Here is a 15,594-nt window from a genome sequence, read left to right on the forward strand (position 1 = left end):
AAAGCCTGAATAGACACCCTAGGCTCATACTCTTGAAAAATTAAGCATCTGGCTTCTGATTCTCTAAAAATACTCAATTTTTTCTCCCCCACTCAATGTTGTAACCTGCATTTTTATCATTATCTACCTTTATTACATGGGAATGTCTTAAAAGCAGAGATCCAGCATTGCTGAAGAGGTGTTTAAGAGATGTTTTTAATATCTGATGTCAGCTTTTCAAAGAGAAAAGGCAAAGCCTTTAACGTGACCCACTCTGGGTATCACAAAGAGATTTCACTGATTACATAATGACATAACTAGTATCTCATCTGGATATTAAATATACCCCAAATAAATACCATGAGTTACAGAATCAAGAGAATTCTGCAGAATGAAAAGATCTTTGAGATCATTGAGCCCAACCTTGGAGTTGTCTGTGCAAGGACAAATGTCCAATGCACTCCCACAATGACAGGGAGAATAAATTCAGTTTATTCAGTTTATTTCTGGTGCTTATTATATGATTAAAATAATTCCACTATTTTAATCATGGAATCATTGATAGGTACCAACATTATCCAGATTTCAGTAAATCCTCTGATAAATCTCTGGAAAGAGCTTACTTAAGGTAAGGAAGATTTTTGATTTCAGGTTGCATCTCTGATCATTTATTTGGTTTAATTCCCCCTATTTAGCAATGATAACAATGTCAGTGAGTTTTAATTACTGCAGAGGCTTGTTATCAGTAATTAACACGTTTTCTTTCCCCTGCCAGTCCCACTGTCCAACAGGAGGTACAGCCAGGACGCTCTGCCCGAGGCCTTCCCGAGCTGCACGGCGCCCGTGCCGGGCAGGTACAAGGAGGATTTTTACGACTCCGGCATCATGAAACACAACAAAACCGAGCCCAGGATCCAACCCCCCGCCCACCTCATCAAAGAGGAAAACAAGCTGGCCTTTAACAGAGACCTGCCAGAAAAAATCACCATCAACGAGGGCTCCTTCCCCAACTCCCTGCTGCCCAAATCCGAGTGCTGCCAGGCCAAAGCCGTGGGACAGCTCAGCCACCTGCTGCCCGTGCCCTCGGTCTACGAGCAGAGCAGGAGGATTTGCGTCAAAGACCCCAAATTTGGGCACATCAGCCACCAGCCAGGCAGCCTGGAGGAGCTGGAGAGCGGCGAGAGGATGAAGCTCGACCACGAGGCCGAGAGCGAGCGGCTGGTGGACGTCAGGCCCTCGGGCCAAGTCCCCTTCGTGCTCCTCAACTACCACCACGTGCTGGCCAAGCACGGCGCCTTCCCAGCCTCGCCCTGCGCGGCCGCGGGACACGCGGGGGAGAATTATTCCTACAGCTCGGAGGACGTCAACGCCTTCATTTACAAAAACCAAAGCCCCTCCTCAGCTTCTTCTCCAGAAACACACAAGGAATCTGCACTGCCCCATTACATTGGGACTTCTGTAATTATTGCCAACGGCAGGTGACGGTACCACGGGAGGGTTTGAAGAGTTAGAATTAAGAAGCCAAATGAATGATTTGCAAAAAAAAAAAAAAAAAAAAAAAAAAAAAAAAAAAAAAAAAGAAAGAAAAACTAAAGCATGAGGAAACGTGGTGACATTTACTGAGCAAAGCTGGAGGGCAGTGAGGGACAAAGTGATGAGTTCCACCAGTCCCAGGGCCAGGAAAATCCCCTCCATGCCCTGCTGTGCTTCCCGGATAAAGCTCCGGTGCCAGGGAAAAGCCAAGTTCCAAATCCTATTTTTGTTATTTTATAGTGTGCAGCAAAAGGAAACGAGAGGTGTTATATGCAGAGGTTTATATGGAGAACATTCTTTTTTTTTTTTTTTTTTTTTTTTCCTTGACCCCTCCTGAAAAGAAACTCGAGATTGTTTTTTAATCATTATAAAATATACGTTCTAGTTTAGGGGTTTTTTTGACAAATTGTGTGAAACCTCACCTCAGCTCTCCACCCAACCCCCTGACAAATTGACTTTGTTGACAGAGTGGTGATTTTCAGCAACCACAACACAGCTGTACTACCCAAACAGAAAAAAAATCTTATTTATTAATTACCAAAAAAGTTTTAAAACTAAATAAATCCACCCTAAATCTGATTTATTTAACACAGATTTCAATGTTCTGAGATGGTTGCCACCACCATTTATCTGGACAAGGGACAATATGACAAATTAATAAGTACAAAGATAGGTATTACAGGGTTACAGGTCTTGTCATGGCAAATTGGGACAAATTATGGAGCAGGAACTAATTCCCCACAAATAAGAAAAGGAAACTCCTAAATCCTGTGTTTCCCTGAGTATTCTGGGGGAAGCCTGTGCAGATTTTCAACCCAGCCAGTCACAAATACATCTTAATAACAGCACCAGAAATGTTTTCTTTATAGTCAAGAGAATAATGGACATTTATGCCTTATTTTGAATTTACCAGTAGAATTGTGGGCTTTGAAAGGTCCAGCTCTTAACACGCTGAACTTCCTCTGGCATAAATCCTGTTGTCAGCACAAAGGTAGGGCTGGAATTCCCTGATTTGAGCACTTCACAAATCCCTAACAGCACATTTGAAACACTCACATTCAGCCAGGAATAGATTTTCACCCCTTTCTTTTTAATTCTTGATCTGTGTGAGTTTCATCAACAACACTCAGGTGGTTTTCAGCCACTTCCCCAGGCACTGTGAGTGGATAAAACAACAAATAAATGTTGTAGATCTCACTCAGCTCCATTTCTCACCCCAATTCAAGCTTAATTCAGAATTTTTCAAACTTTCTCTCATTAGACTCTAAAGAGAACTTCACTGAAAAACCTTGAGTGCCCTGGGACAGTGGAAGGTTCCCTGCCCATGGATGAGCCTGAAGGTTCTTTCCAATCCAAACCATTCCATGATTCCTTGAAGAAAATTCTTACCTGGTTTGTGTAATAGGAAAAAAACTGCTCATGGATTGCACCTTGTCAGAAAAATCATAATGCACTACTCAGTCCTAAAAATTCCATGTTCTCCCTCTTTTCTGTGCAGCAATAATTCATCCCAGAGTGGTCTGGGTTGGGAGGGACCTTAAAGCTCATCCACTTCCAAGCCCCTGAAATGGGAACTTTTCATTAGAATATAATAATAAAGTTATTTCCTTCTGTGTATGAATATTTGTTGCTAAGAGTACACAAAAATACTTTAAAAGCAAAAGCTTGAAAGTAATTTTCAGGGGTTTTTTTTTTAATTCCTTCCCATTAAAGGTTAACAGAGAAAGCTTTATTATCAAATTAATTCACTTGAAAGTGAGCTTGAACTGAACACTCTCAGCTGACTTTTTCAACTGCATGAAAAATACATTTTGTGCTGAACAGAACAGAAGAAAAAAACCCAAATCAGTGATTACAAAAAAAGCCAAACCAGAATTGATCCAGCACAGTCTCCCCCTCTGTAAGCTCGGTTTGTTTAATGCTGGAGAAGCTGGCAAATCTCCAGAAAAGCTGTAAATGTGGATTATAATGGTGCTGACCCCATAAATCAAAGCCAGGAGCCACCGGTTGCTGCTCCAGTGGCCGTGGCTGAGAGCCCTCCCAGCCCCTGCTCCTCATAAACGACCCCAAAATCCTGAAAAGATAATTATGCCAAGACTCCTGGCTTAATTTTCTTCAATTAAATGAAACCCATGCCCTACAAAGGAGCCACTGGCATGGCTGGCATCATTAAAAAGAAACCTGATGCCCAACCCCTCCTGCTGCACTTTCTCCCTCATTAGTGGCACTGCTGCATTTGGGTGTTCCTTGCTAGAAAAACAACAAAAATTAGGTTTTGCTTGAAATAAAAAACCAAACCCCGCCATCGATCTCTTTCAGCTTGGTATTTTTCCACCTTGTTATTCCCATTTTCCACCTTGTTATTCCCATTCCAGGATTTATTCCAGCAGCCTGAGCAGAGGAGGTGTTCCATCATCCTCCCCCAGGTGTTTTAGGGGAGCTGAGGCAATAATGAACCAATTAGGAATTCACAGCTGATAATGCAGGGGGAAGGTGCAGAAAAAATGGCAAAAGCAAATGTGGGAAGGATTTCTTTTTTTATTTTTGTTTTCTTCCTGCCCCTCCAAGATTTAAAACAGCGATTTCCACCTGGGAGTAAATTCCACTGGGAGAAAAACAGGAGTTTTGGTTGGTTACCAGGGCACTGCCATCACAGTGTTTTAATAATGAAAAATGTTTTTAGTAACAAAAAAAAATAATAATTATGGCAGTGAAGGGGAATGGGAATTGAAATAAATGATGAAAAATAACTTCATTTCTCTTTAGCATTTGAGTCACTCTTTTGTTGTGAGACTTCACAAGATTTTAACTCTCAGGGGAGTTCAGACCTGGCAAGAAAATCGTGGAAAGAGGGAGAAAGAGAGTGAAAGAGGGAATATTGTACCAAAATCATAGAAAATTTGGGTTGGGAGGGACTTTAAAGATCTCATTCCAACCCCTTGGCAGTCAGGGAATCTTCCACCAGACCAAGGTAAAGCTGGAAAAGTGAATCCCAAATTGAGGTCTCCAGGTTTTGGAAGCAGTGCAATGGAAATAAAATGAGGTGAGAAAGGCACAGATTTGTCCCCAGGTTTCTGTGCCCTGGGATTTAAAAAAGGAAATTTAAGGAAATTCAGCAAAATCGGTGCAAAATTAGGAAATTCATCACTGAAAGTGCCAATGAATGAGAAATCTGCCAGAATTTCTCCAGAAATCTCAAGACAGGACAGAAATTGGGTTTTTTTTCAGCATTTCAGTCACACTTCAGAAAGTCCACAGAGGAAATGTTGTTATTCCATTTTTTTCCTGAAGGTTAGATTTTGCTTTTTTTTTTCTTTAATATGATGCAGATAAAAGCTATTTGGCAAGTGTAGGTGAAGAAGCACGCAACCCAACCAACCTATCCATGCTCAGAATTATATATGTATTCCCTAAAAATGTAAAGCATTTTTGCTTATTTATTATGTAAAACAAACCTGTTAAAATGTTAATAAAATCCTGTAGCCAAAGGAACACTGAGTTGAATTTCCTTTTTTTTATAATTAAATACAAAACAAAGTTATTTCACAAAAGACAATGGTGCATATTTGAAAATTTATTTCAAGCTGTGACACAATTCTATAATTGACAATTAATGTGCTATAAAACACACACAGACTTTTTTTTAAAATATATTGTATTTTTGCCACGTTGCATTTTAAATGAAGACACTTGGAAAATGCAAATAACACAGAATGAGATGCTCAACACTCGACAATTCTTCCCTGCAGTTTTCTTTTCTCCATCATTTTTTGACCTCTGCTCTTTCCTGGGCCCAGATTTAATTTCTTTGGTGTCTGATCAAGGCAGCGCATCCCCAGCACCACTTAAACATGCAAATGTTTTTCTCAAAGCAGTTACCCCCAGGAACCAGCACAAATCTTTCCCATGACAGATATTTTGATCATAGAGACTTCCAAAGGAGTTGCAAAAAAGGAATTTTATTGCAGCTGAATCAGAGGAAGCAAAGAAACGAATTTTTGCACGGTGAAGCAGCAGCATAAAGAATTAAACACTTTAATATTATTTCCAGGTAATAGCCCTTGATTTGTTGGATATATTTAAAAAAAAAGCTCTGAAGTCTTATAAAAGCTTTACTAGAAGCAGGATGTGCTGGGCTCTGAAATGTGAAATACATTATTATTACTTTTTCAAACCTTTGGAAGCAGCTTTGTTACTGACTGGGCACGACCCACCCCGGACTCACACACGTGCCAACACACCCAGGAGTTTTCCTATCAATAAACAACCCCCACAAATGTTTTCACCATGAGAAATGTTCTACCAGAGCCCCAGCAGGGGGGAAAAAATAAAAAAATGAAGTCCCAGAAATCCGGACATCGTAATAAATGAGTTTTCTGAAAGCACTTCATCAAGAAAATAGTTTAAGATATGAGCTCAGCCTCGCAATGGAAGAGGTGTTTTACTAATCCAGACAGCTGAACAAAATGAAACATTTTCAGAGCGTTATTCCTGGGCCTGGAGCTGCCTGGATCTCTCCATCCCCACATCCAGGGACACCCCACACCACATTTGTCTGTCACACACGGAGAACAAGAAAAAACAGGATTTTCCTGCGAAAAATGCTGCGGCTTTCTGGGCACGCCGCCTTCGGCAGAGTCGGACTCTTGTGCTTCCCATCCACCTGACACAGCCAGGGATTCTCCAAGGACTCATCCACAAGGAATTTATCCTGGTCCCATGGGAATTCTCCTTGTCTTGGTTTCTTCTGAAGGGAAAGCAACAAATCCTTCATCCAAATCCAGGCTGGAAGGCTGAGACAGCAGCAGAGGCCACTGAAAAGGCAAAGTGGTTCCCACAGCACCCCCTGGGCTCTGGCACATCCAGGCTTGGGCAAGGAAATTCCACTCAAGTTTCTTCCCAAGGCAAAAGTGTTGGGAATAACCTGACAACTCCAAGTGAGAACAGAACCAGCTCATCATGAACACAGCTACAAAAGAACCAACAGCAACCAGGAAACGCTGCAGCATTTTGGTGTTAAAGAATCCTTCTGCTGCTGCTCAGCCACTGAAGCTTTACAAACTCATCCTGCCCTTCCAAAACTCCCATGTTTTATCCTTTTCCTCACCTTTTTTTTGTCCCTGGAGAAGGAAGTTTGAAGGAAGTTTGAAGAGAAGTTTGAAGGAAGCCACTCAAACCTCAGCCTGAGGCACGACCTGGCTGTTCAATCCCTCCAGGCACTTCCTGGGTGGAACATGAACAAAACCCAGAGGTGTTTCCTAAGGGCAAACCCTAAAGCTGAGACAGATTTAGCTACAAATTCTGGGTGAAGGTGAAGTTTTGTAGAACTCTGTGCTTGCAAAAGCAGCACCAGAGCTCTGCCTCCCTGCAGCTGCAGTTTGCTCATGAAGGAAAAGGCAGAAAATAAACGAGGATGCAGCAGGAAGATGTGAGTGTGCATGTGCACACCCATTTTTTATAGATTATATATAAATATATGGGTTCTTCTTATTGTTGAGGCTTTATTAAGCCAGACTTGAGTTCCAGTTGATTACAACATGCATTAAAATTGAATTCTGATATCAAAGCTGCCAAAGGTTCTCAGCCCAAAGCAGTTTTGAAAGCATCTGGTGGGAAAAAGCTGAATTTGGTGTATCACTTCAATGATGGTAATTAATAATTAATTGTGTGCAGCTCTAGGAGATGCTGGTGTGCAGCCTTATGTGATTTGGATTATGGGTGAAAAAAAACCCCAGCAGGGTTTGGACAATCAGGCAAATCTTCTGTGAGATGGAGCATAAAATCCTCCATTTAACAGGGACAATTTAATTTCTACTCTTGCTGCCAAACCACCTAAACCCTAAAATGTGAGGATTGGTCAAAATTACCATTACAGACAAGTTTCCTTGTTTTAAGACTTCCTGGCTTTGGAGCTGAAACAATCTAAAATGTTTGGATTGTTAATGAGGTGAACTTTAACCTAAAAACCCCATTTCTGGCTAGCAGAAATTGGTTTCCTTTCTGGAAACCAATCTGGCTGATCCACCACGAAGAGAAGAAATTAAGGTGGCCACATCACACCTGGGACAAACCTGCTTGGCTCAGAATTATTTGAGGGGCTGTGGTGGCCAAGTCTCCTTGGGAGGGAGGAAACCCCACCAAGCTCCCTCGTGGCTGCTCCAGGAGAATTCCCAGGCTGTTCCCTCACCTGGAAATGTGCAGACAGCCCCAAAAACGAGCTGCTTTCAGGCCAGCAGGTGTTAAAGCTCTTGCTTTTAGTGCTTAGCAGCAAAAGCAGACATTGGCTTGGGAAAGGGAGGTGACAACAGAGCTACAGAGGAGAATCTGGACACAGGGGAATGGTGTGATTTCTCTTTTTCACTGGAGCAGTTGTTTGCAGCAGGGAATTCGATTTATTCCCTTTATTTATTCACTCAACTTCATTGAAATGGTGATATGATTACCACTAAATTCTAAATTAATTAGAGGTTCCATCCCCTGAGATGGGATTCTACAATAACCTGGGTGTGACATTACTCCAGTGGGATTTTCTTCCAGGGGCTGAAACCTCTTGGAAAATTGTGATTTAAAGCACAGATGAGCTGCTTTACTCAGATAAAACTGACTGGGGAGAGCAGAATGCAAATCCCTTGGATAACCAAGCTCAGCTCCTAAGTGCTGATGGAAAACTCTCCCAAAAACTCAAGGCAGCCATTAAGAGTTGCAGACCTGAGATCAAAGCACAGGTTGGTAAATTATTGTAGAGGTCTACACAGAGAAGAACCAAATCAGCAAGGATCTTCACTCAGACCTGGAATTAAGCACAGTGGTGATCCCAGCAATTCAGGAATATGTCATGTTCCAGCTGGTTTTAGTGCAGACAACACAGAAAAACAGAATTTAGTTTAAAAAAAACACGAAGTAAAAAAGTAAAATACTGTCCTTCACTGTGCCAAATCACACAGAAACAAACAAAAAAAAGGAAATATTGAGCCACTTCAGTCTCTCCAGTGTAAGGTGTAAATGAAGAGAAAGTTCTGTTCACTACAAATATTTCTTGGCAATCAGTCTCCTTGCAAAGAACAGATCCTTAAAAAGAATGGCAACAGAGGTGTGTTTTAAAGTTTAACTAAAAGAATAAAAGCCTTCAGCTGTGAGATCACCACCTCTTTTCAGCTGCTGAAGTCACCCATGGCAAACACAAAGCAGAAAATCAGGAGGAAAAATGAAACTTTGGGTTACCCCCGTCACCTTGGGGTGACAGTGGCCAGGGCAGGAGGTCCCTGTGGGCTCTGTCAGTGCTTGGGGACGATGAGGTTCCTCAGCATGTCAAAGGAGTTGCCATCAGGGTGCACAGACTCCACGCCTTTGCCCTCCTCATGCACCTGGAGGTATCCAAAGTCATCAATCCCAACAATCCAGGCCACCGGGCCCTCCTCGTGGTGGAGCCGGACCTGCTTCCCGCTGGGATGGAGAGAATTCTGTCAGCAAGTCATGAAACAGCTAAAATTGATGTCTTAGGATTTCAGTTTTTGTATTTTTCAAATCCTGTCCTGCATTAGTGCACAGCTCCAAACTCCTCATAAAGGGTCAGTTACTGTCTTCACATTTTGGTCAGACAAAACAATCCCTCTAGGCCTGAGATCCAAGGACACCCCACAGCCTCAGGCCCCAAAAAGTCCAAACAAAAGTGAATTGTGGGGGAGCAAACTGGGGGTAAATGACTTCATTAGCTGAAGGTGTAATTGCAGCATTAACCCCTGATATGGAAATGGACCAAACTCAGAATTGTCTGAAAAACTCCTGACCATTTTCCACCTTGGGGGAGCCTCTGGGAGGCTTCTGACTGCCCAAGGCCTTTAATAAACACCCACTTTATTCTTTAAACCTTGTCTAGCCTCTGCTCTAGGGAGCCACTCCAAGGCATCAAAATCACCTCAGAGGACTCATCAGAATCATTAAATGGATCATGGAATGGTTTGGGTTGGAAAGGACTTTAAAGATCATCCCAACCCTGACACCTTCCACTGTCCTGGGCTGCTCCCAGCTCTGTCCCACCTGGCCTTGGGCACTGCAGGGATGGGGCAGCCACAGCTGCTCTGTGCCAGGGCCTCCCAACCCTCACAGGAAAGGCTTCCCCCTCAAACAGAATATTTTATTCCCCACCTCACTGCTCCTTTCCTCAGAGTGACTTGCAGCAGCATTTTCTACCTGCTTTAATTTCCTTCTGTGCAACGGATGGAGCTGGAGTTAATCCAAGCAATCTGTTGTTTTTTCTCCCCCTAAAAGTACAGCAGCTCCATCCATCTCAAACCAAATCATTGCCAATTCCCTTTGTTTGGAGATGATACATGTAAAATACCTGGAAGCATTCTTGAACTCGTGCTAGTCACTGATTTATTATGTGCTACTTTAATTCTCCCTTAAAAATGTGCATCCTGCTGGGGGCGTATTTCAATTATTCACTCATATTAAAGGGAATTCCATGGAAAAAGACAAAATATCCATGAGTACTTCCACCAATTTTATAAAAAGAAGCTTTGTGAAGAACAGAATTCTTACCTGTGTACCCAATACTTGTAGTACTGGGGAAGAACTCCATTGGGCCCCTTCTCCTGAAAAATCTCGATGAGCCTCTCCAGCACAGTCACAGTCCTTGCAATGAGACAATCTGCACTCAGAGGCTTCAGCTCTGTCCCCTCTTCCCTGTTAAACTTTGCAATGAGGTCATTGATGCAGATGGTGGGGTTGCTGTTATTCACATTAAATCCAAAGCCTGCAGAAGACAAAGAGAAGGGCAGGATCAAAGAGACAAACTCAGCCTAATTCACCTGCTCTGTACAATTATCCCTTGGGATGGATCCCAGAGCTGCTTCCACTCTGTCTCTTACACCTTGGAATCTTCTTACTCCTGTAATTACAACTCTCAGCTCAGATTTTGTTCCTTGCCCCCAAAATGCCTCCTCAGAACCACAGAGGCAAATCCAGCACAGCCTTTCAACCCCAGCCCATCAGAGAGGGCTGGGAGAGGATAAACTGTGCCTTGGGTCCAAACCCATCCATGGGAGACATTCTTTTAGTCCCTGGAAGCCCACTCAGAGAACAACTGTTCCTACCCCAAAATGGAGTTTTATCTCCCAATCTAAAATTTAGCTCAGAGCCCTTTCTGTTTACTGCAGTGAGCTGAGTGCCCTTTCCAAAAATCCAGACTTTTCACTCAGCTGATAAGCCTTGTTTGGCTTGCTGGGGAAAGCCCAGAAGATTTGATTTTAACTTTGTAAGACTCCAGTTTGCCTAATCTATCTCACCACAGCATATCCTTTAGAAGCCTCAAGCCTCTTGCTGATTTCTCCAGCTGGAATTCCCAAATTCTGAGTTGGCAGAATGCCTCCCTTGTTTAAATTCGGCTCTTGGGGCTTTTTCTGCAGCCTGCTGAAACAGGCTTCGAGGGATGTAAAAAAATATATTGTATTACCTGTTTATTTTTTTTCTCCTAATAATTTGTTTTTTGGGTTTTTTTTTTCTTTCCTCAGACATTTGGGATAAAATCCCCTGTTTGTCCATCAGGTTTGGACATGATGCAGCTCCATCTGCAAGGAGGTGCAGATGTCTTGATTTTTAAATTTGCTATTAATAATTAATAATTTGTGTTAACTTTGAGGAGAAGGATCTCTTCAGAGAGAAGGAGTTTTTGATTTTTAACAAGCCAGGGAATGCACACAAACAAGGCACGGTGATCCCAGCACACCAGGCCTGAGGAAATGAGCTGAAATGGGAAACTGGAAAGAGATAAAGGAAAATGAACTGGAAAACGCAACGAGCAGCGCCAGCAAATCCCAACTCAGCCGTTCACACTCCCGTACAGCGCCAGGGAGGAGAGACACCGTGGCCACTAAAGGGGTCACAGGGCTTTGGGGTCCATCAGCAGCCTCAGGATCAGCGCTCAGCAATCCCAAAAGTGGGACACAGCAGCCACCCTGGGACGGGGAGCTCAGCTGGGAACTCCCAACGCCTGGGAATGGACGCGGCCAAGGGGAAAAGGCAGCCAGGAAACCTGAGAACCACGAGGTGCTCAGGGCTCTGGGGGCATCTCTGCAGTGTCCAGGAGAGAAGTGAGCAGTCAGCAGTGGCCCTGCAGTGCTGATGTGGCTGATGGATGTTCCAGTGGTGGATCCATGAGGATCTGGCCGTGCCTGAGCAGAGGCAGAGCAGCGTTCGCAGGTCACGCTCGCTGGCTGTCCCCTGCATTCCACTGGTGCTTGGCTCCTCCGCCTGCTCCGGGTCTGGCCCTCGCATTAATGGGGAATATTCTTCTCAGAACTCCCTCTCCAGAAGTCCCAACACTGGAAAGTTCCTCAATTTTAAATTTCAGATTGAAAAAAAAAAAGCCTTTTGGTTGTTTTTTTTTTAAAAGCTGTGTTTAAAAGTCTCGGCGTGAAGCGCGTCATCTGCAAGGCTCCAGCAGTGAAAACACAGGTTTGTCTTTGGTTTTACTCTCCTGAGCTCCTTCTTGGAGCAGTGACACCACAGAGATCACAAAACCTGATCTTTGATTTTCATCATTATCCTCATTTATGGGAGATTCCTGGGAATGCCACAGAAAGAGAGAGTTCAGTGCCTGGAGGTGCCCAAGGAAGGGCTGGACGTGGCACTCCAGGGCTCTGGGCTGGGGACAAGGTGGGGACAGGTCACAGATTGGACTCCATGGACTGGGAGGGCTTTTCCAGCCTCAGGGATCCTGGGATTCTGTCTAGGAAAGGATCCTGCATGACTGTGGAGAAGGGGTGATGGATCTGACCCACCTCCCCTGTTGGGAAGCTGAGTTCCCATCACTCCCACTAAACACAAAAACTCAAATGTCATGAGGCCCCTCTAGGACCTGCAGTGAAAGACTGGAATGATGGAAAATGTCCTTGGATTCATATGGAGCAAGGAAGTTCCAATTTTAAAAGCTCCCAGGTGAAGACAGACTGATGAAAATGGACATTTACCTGAACCTCAGACCTACCAGATGACACCTACAGATATCAGAGAGAAGGGATACAGAAAGTCTCCATTTGAACTGGAATATTTGAATGTTTAGGGTAAGAATCAAAAGGTCCAAACCAAATAAGTGCCCAAGAAACCCTTGATAAAATGAACTAATTTTGGATGTGTTTCTGCTCTCTTTGTGCAGAGCAGGCTGTAGGAAAACACGGAAGCTGTAAAGGGTTGATGGGGCACAGAGAGATTTCTTAAGTTTCGGTGCAATTTCCATTCTGTTCATGTTGATTATTTATAAAATTGAACAGGAAATGTCGTGTCTGGGCATGTTTCACAGGAAGAGGTGACTTCTTCAACTCTTTTCTCTCTTGCACCTCTAAAATCACAGGATTTTGACAGAAACGACATCATGACCGCTCCGTCTTTGCAGGATACTTCTGCTACATTCAGATATCAAATATCATCTTTTTCTTTACCCTTTTAGACTTGCTAAGGAATTTTCTTTCAATTTCTAGACACAGCAGAGAGACAATTACTTTTGGAACCGGGATCTGGCTGGTTTCTAAGCAGAATTGGGATGCTGCTGATCAGGGGAAAAACTTCCTTATCAAATAGCAGGATGATTCTCAGACTAGAGATGATAAAGAACATCTCAATAATTAAAAAATAAAAACATTACTCTGTGTATGCAGCTCTTCTTCTGATTTAAAAGGCATGTTCTTCATTTAACTATTTGTCATGTTAAAAAAAATACATCATTTGGAAAAAAAAAGGATGGAGTTTCAGTGTATTCCACTGGTTTTGCAATAAATCAAGGAGAACAATTTCCCTCTTCCAAATAATGCTCTTCCTTTGAACTCTGCTACACCAATCCAGATGCTTGCATTTATGTTTTACTTGTCAAGCATATGGAATTATTAAGAAGAATGAAAACATTTACTTTTTGTGCTTCCTCTGGATTTAACGTCGTGCTTTATTTCCCTGTGCCTGCTGTCATTATTTGTTCTCATCATTGCCATTTTTACTGATACAGACACTGATAACAAAATCCTCCAGGAAAAAAAAAAACCAAACCCAGCACAGAAAAGCTTCAAAATAGACATTTACCAATGAGAATATGAAATGTTGTTTCAATGAGTGTTGAGTTTACCAGAACTCCACCGAGCTTCATCAGATCGCTGTAGTAAATATCATTGGGCCATTTCACTCGCAGCTCGATGTCCTGAAGAAACAAAACCAGACATTTAGAGATGTTTAAGGCTCATTCATCACTCCAGAGTTTGTAGAGAATCATGGAGTGGTTTGGGGTGGAAGGGATCTGAAAGGTCATTCCCACCCCAGCCATGGCAGGGCCACCTCCCACTGTCCCAGGAGCTCCCAATGTCCAGCCTGGCCTTGGGCACTGCCAGGGATCCAGGGGCAGCCCCAGCTGCTCTGGCAATTCCATCCCAGCCCCTGCCCACCCTGCCAGGGAACAATCCCTGCCCAAGATGCCAAGATCCAGCCCTGCCCTCTGCCCCTGGCAGCCATTCCCTGGCTCCTGGCCCTGCAGCCCTTGGCAATTGTCTCTCTCCAGCTTTCCTGGGGCTCCTTCAGGCCCTGCAAGGCCACCCTGAGCTCAGCCCAAAGCTTCTCCTGGCCAGGCTGAACAATGGCAGCTGGGCCAGCCTTTCCTGCCAGCAGAGCTGCTCCATCCCTCTGCTCATCCTGGAGCCTCCTCTGGGCTCTCTCCAGCAGCTCCAGCTGCTCCCTGGGCTGGGAATTCCAGAGCTGGAATCTCCTCCTCTGCAGTGGGGTCTCACCTGAGCTCTCTGCCACACCCAGTGCACCACAGCCAAGTTCTCCTCATAATGAGAATCTGCTGAAGTGCTCCACAGGCGCTACTGAAAATGCAACCCTGCCTGAGGAACCTTGCAGGAACCAGCCAAGGAGACAGTGACATCCTGAATTTTGGAAAGGAAATTCAGCAGACAGGAGAAATCCCCGTTCCCAACCACATATATACTTTAGAAATGTCCTAAAGCTTTCCCTGCCCTCGAACACAAACCGAGCTGTGTGACGAGGTCCCAGCCCCACAGAGCAGCTTTTGTTGAAACCACAGGGCTGAGCTGAACTTTGCACTGGCTACTTAAACACAGAGAGAAAGCAAATGTGCTTCCTGCAGTTTGAAACAGTGCCCGTGACTGCTGCATCCCCGGGGACAAATTATGGGAGGTGCTCCAGGCCTACAAGAGTCTCCTCCCCTCCTGCTGCAGGGGATGAAATCCCTTTACAGGATGTGTGAAAGCTGCACCTGGGTCCGTGTCTACTTTCCTGACAGATTTAAAGGCCAGGGAGGAGTCCATGACACGTCCACTGACAGGAAATACTACCTGATTTTGCTATCAAAGCATTCTGAGGGAAAGTATCACCAACTCATATTCATTATGGAAAAGAGCTCGGCTCCTCGCGCTGGGGAAAGGTTTATAGGAGACTCTGGAGGCTGGGAGGTAGGACACAGTGAAATGGTGTTCTCACTGCTAAAAGGCCTTCCAAAAGGGGAAACACACACCTGTGAGACACCAGACAGTAGCTCTGTGACTGAAGTGACAACAAGCAGCAAGAACAACTGAGGCAGCTGGGTGTTCTCATGACTTTGGCACGGAGTGGATTCTCCAGGTACCACAAAATGCCACAAAATACGCTGGAAATGGAGCACGTTCTTGCCTTCCCTCACTAGAGAGACTCTGCTCTTCTCAGAATGGGAGAGCAAAGCATCCTCTTGATTTAAAGCCCATTTCCATCCTCAGCACTAACATCTGATAAGAGAATTTGCATCAGAGCCCTCAGATCTGCTCTGGGAGGGCCCACAACAAAGGCCTCGGTCGCTGCTGGTTCAGCAGAGTCAGTAACTGTGGCCATCCTAAAAACCGTGACTGGCTGATAAACTGAGACATGGATCTTCTGGAACAGCCCAAGGAGGCTCCAGGATGAGCAGAGGGATGGAGCAGCTCTGCTGGCAGGAAAGGCTGGCCCAGCTGCCATTGTTCAGCCTGGCCAGGAGAAGCTTTGGGCTGAGCTCAGGGTGGCCTTGCAGGGCCTGAAGGAGCCCCAGGAAAGCTGGAGAGAGACAATTGCCAA

General features: G+C 44.3%; 2 protein-coding genes across 5 annotated transcripts in view; one reads left to right on the top strand and one right to left on the bottom strand.

Annotated features, from left to right (window-relative positions):
- Nucleotides 1-5,004, top strand: part of SIM2 (SIM bHLH transcription factor 2) — a 57,232-nt gene extending 52,228 nt beyond the window's left edge. The window contains exon 11 of the mRNA XM_015623332.2: nt 755-5,004. Coding sequence (XP_015478818.1) covers nt 755-1,461 — 707 coding nt within the window. The 3' untranslated portion in view covers nt 1,462-5,004. The remainder of the gene's footprint in view (nt 1-754) is intronic.
- HLCS (holocarboxylase synthetase) overlaps nt 1-15,594 on the bottom strand; it is a 142,810-nt gene that overhangs the window by 23,966 nt on the left and 103,250 nt on the right. For 3 of the 4 annotated variants that reach the window (XR_001520718.3, XR_004499747.1, XM_033518671.1), the window contains exons 9-10: nt 13,582-13,696; nt 10,054-10,267 (exon numbers count right to left, since the gene is read on the bottom strand). Coding sequence is in view for 2 of the 4 variants with exons in the window: in XM_033518671.1 (XP_033374562.1) it covers nt 10,054-10,267; nt 13,582-13,696 (329 nt within the window). In the remaining 2 variants the exon portion in view is untranslated. Of the gene's footprint in view, nt 1-5,073; nt 8,956-10,053; nt 10,268-13,581; nt 13,697-15,594 lie in introns of those variants that run through there. The other variant, XM_015623319.2, reaches the window with a different exon arrangement.

This window comes from Parus major, chromosome 1, assembly GCF_001522545.3.
Source record: "Parus major isolate Abel chromosome 1, Parus_major1.1, whole genome shotgun sequence".
Lineage (NCBI taxonomy): Eukaryota > Metazoa > Chordata > Aves > Passeriformes > Paridae > Parus > Parus major.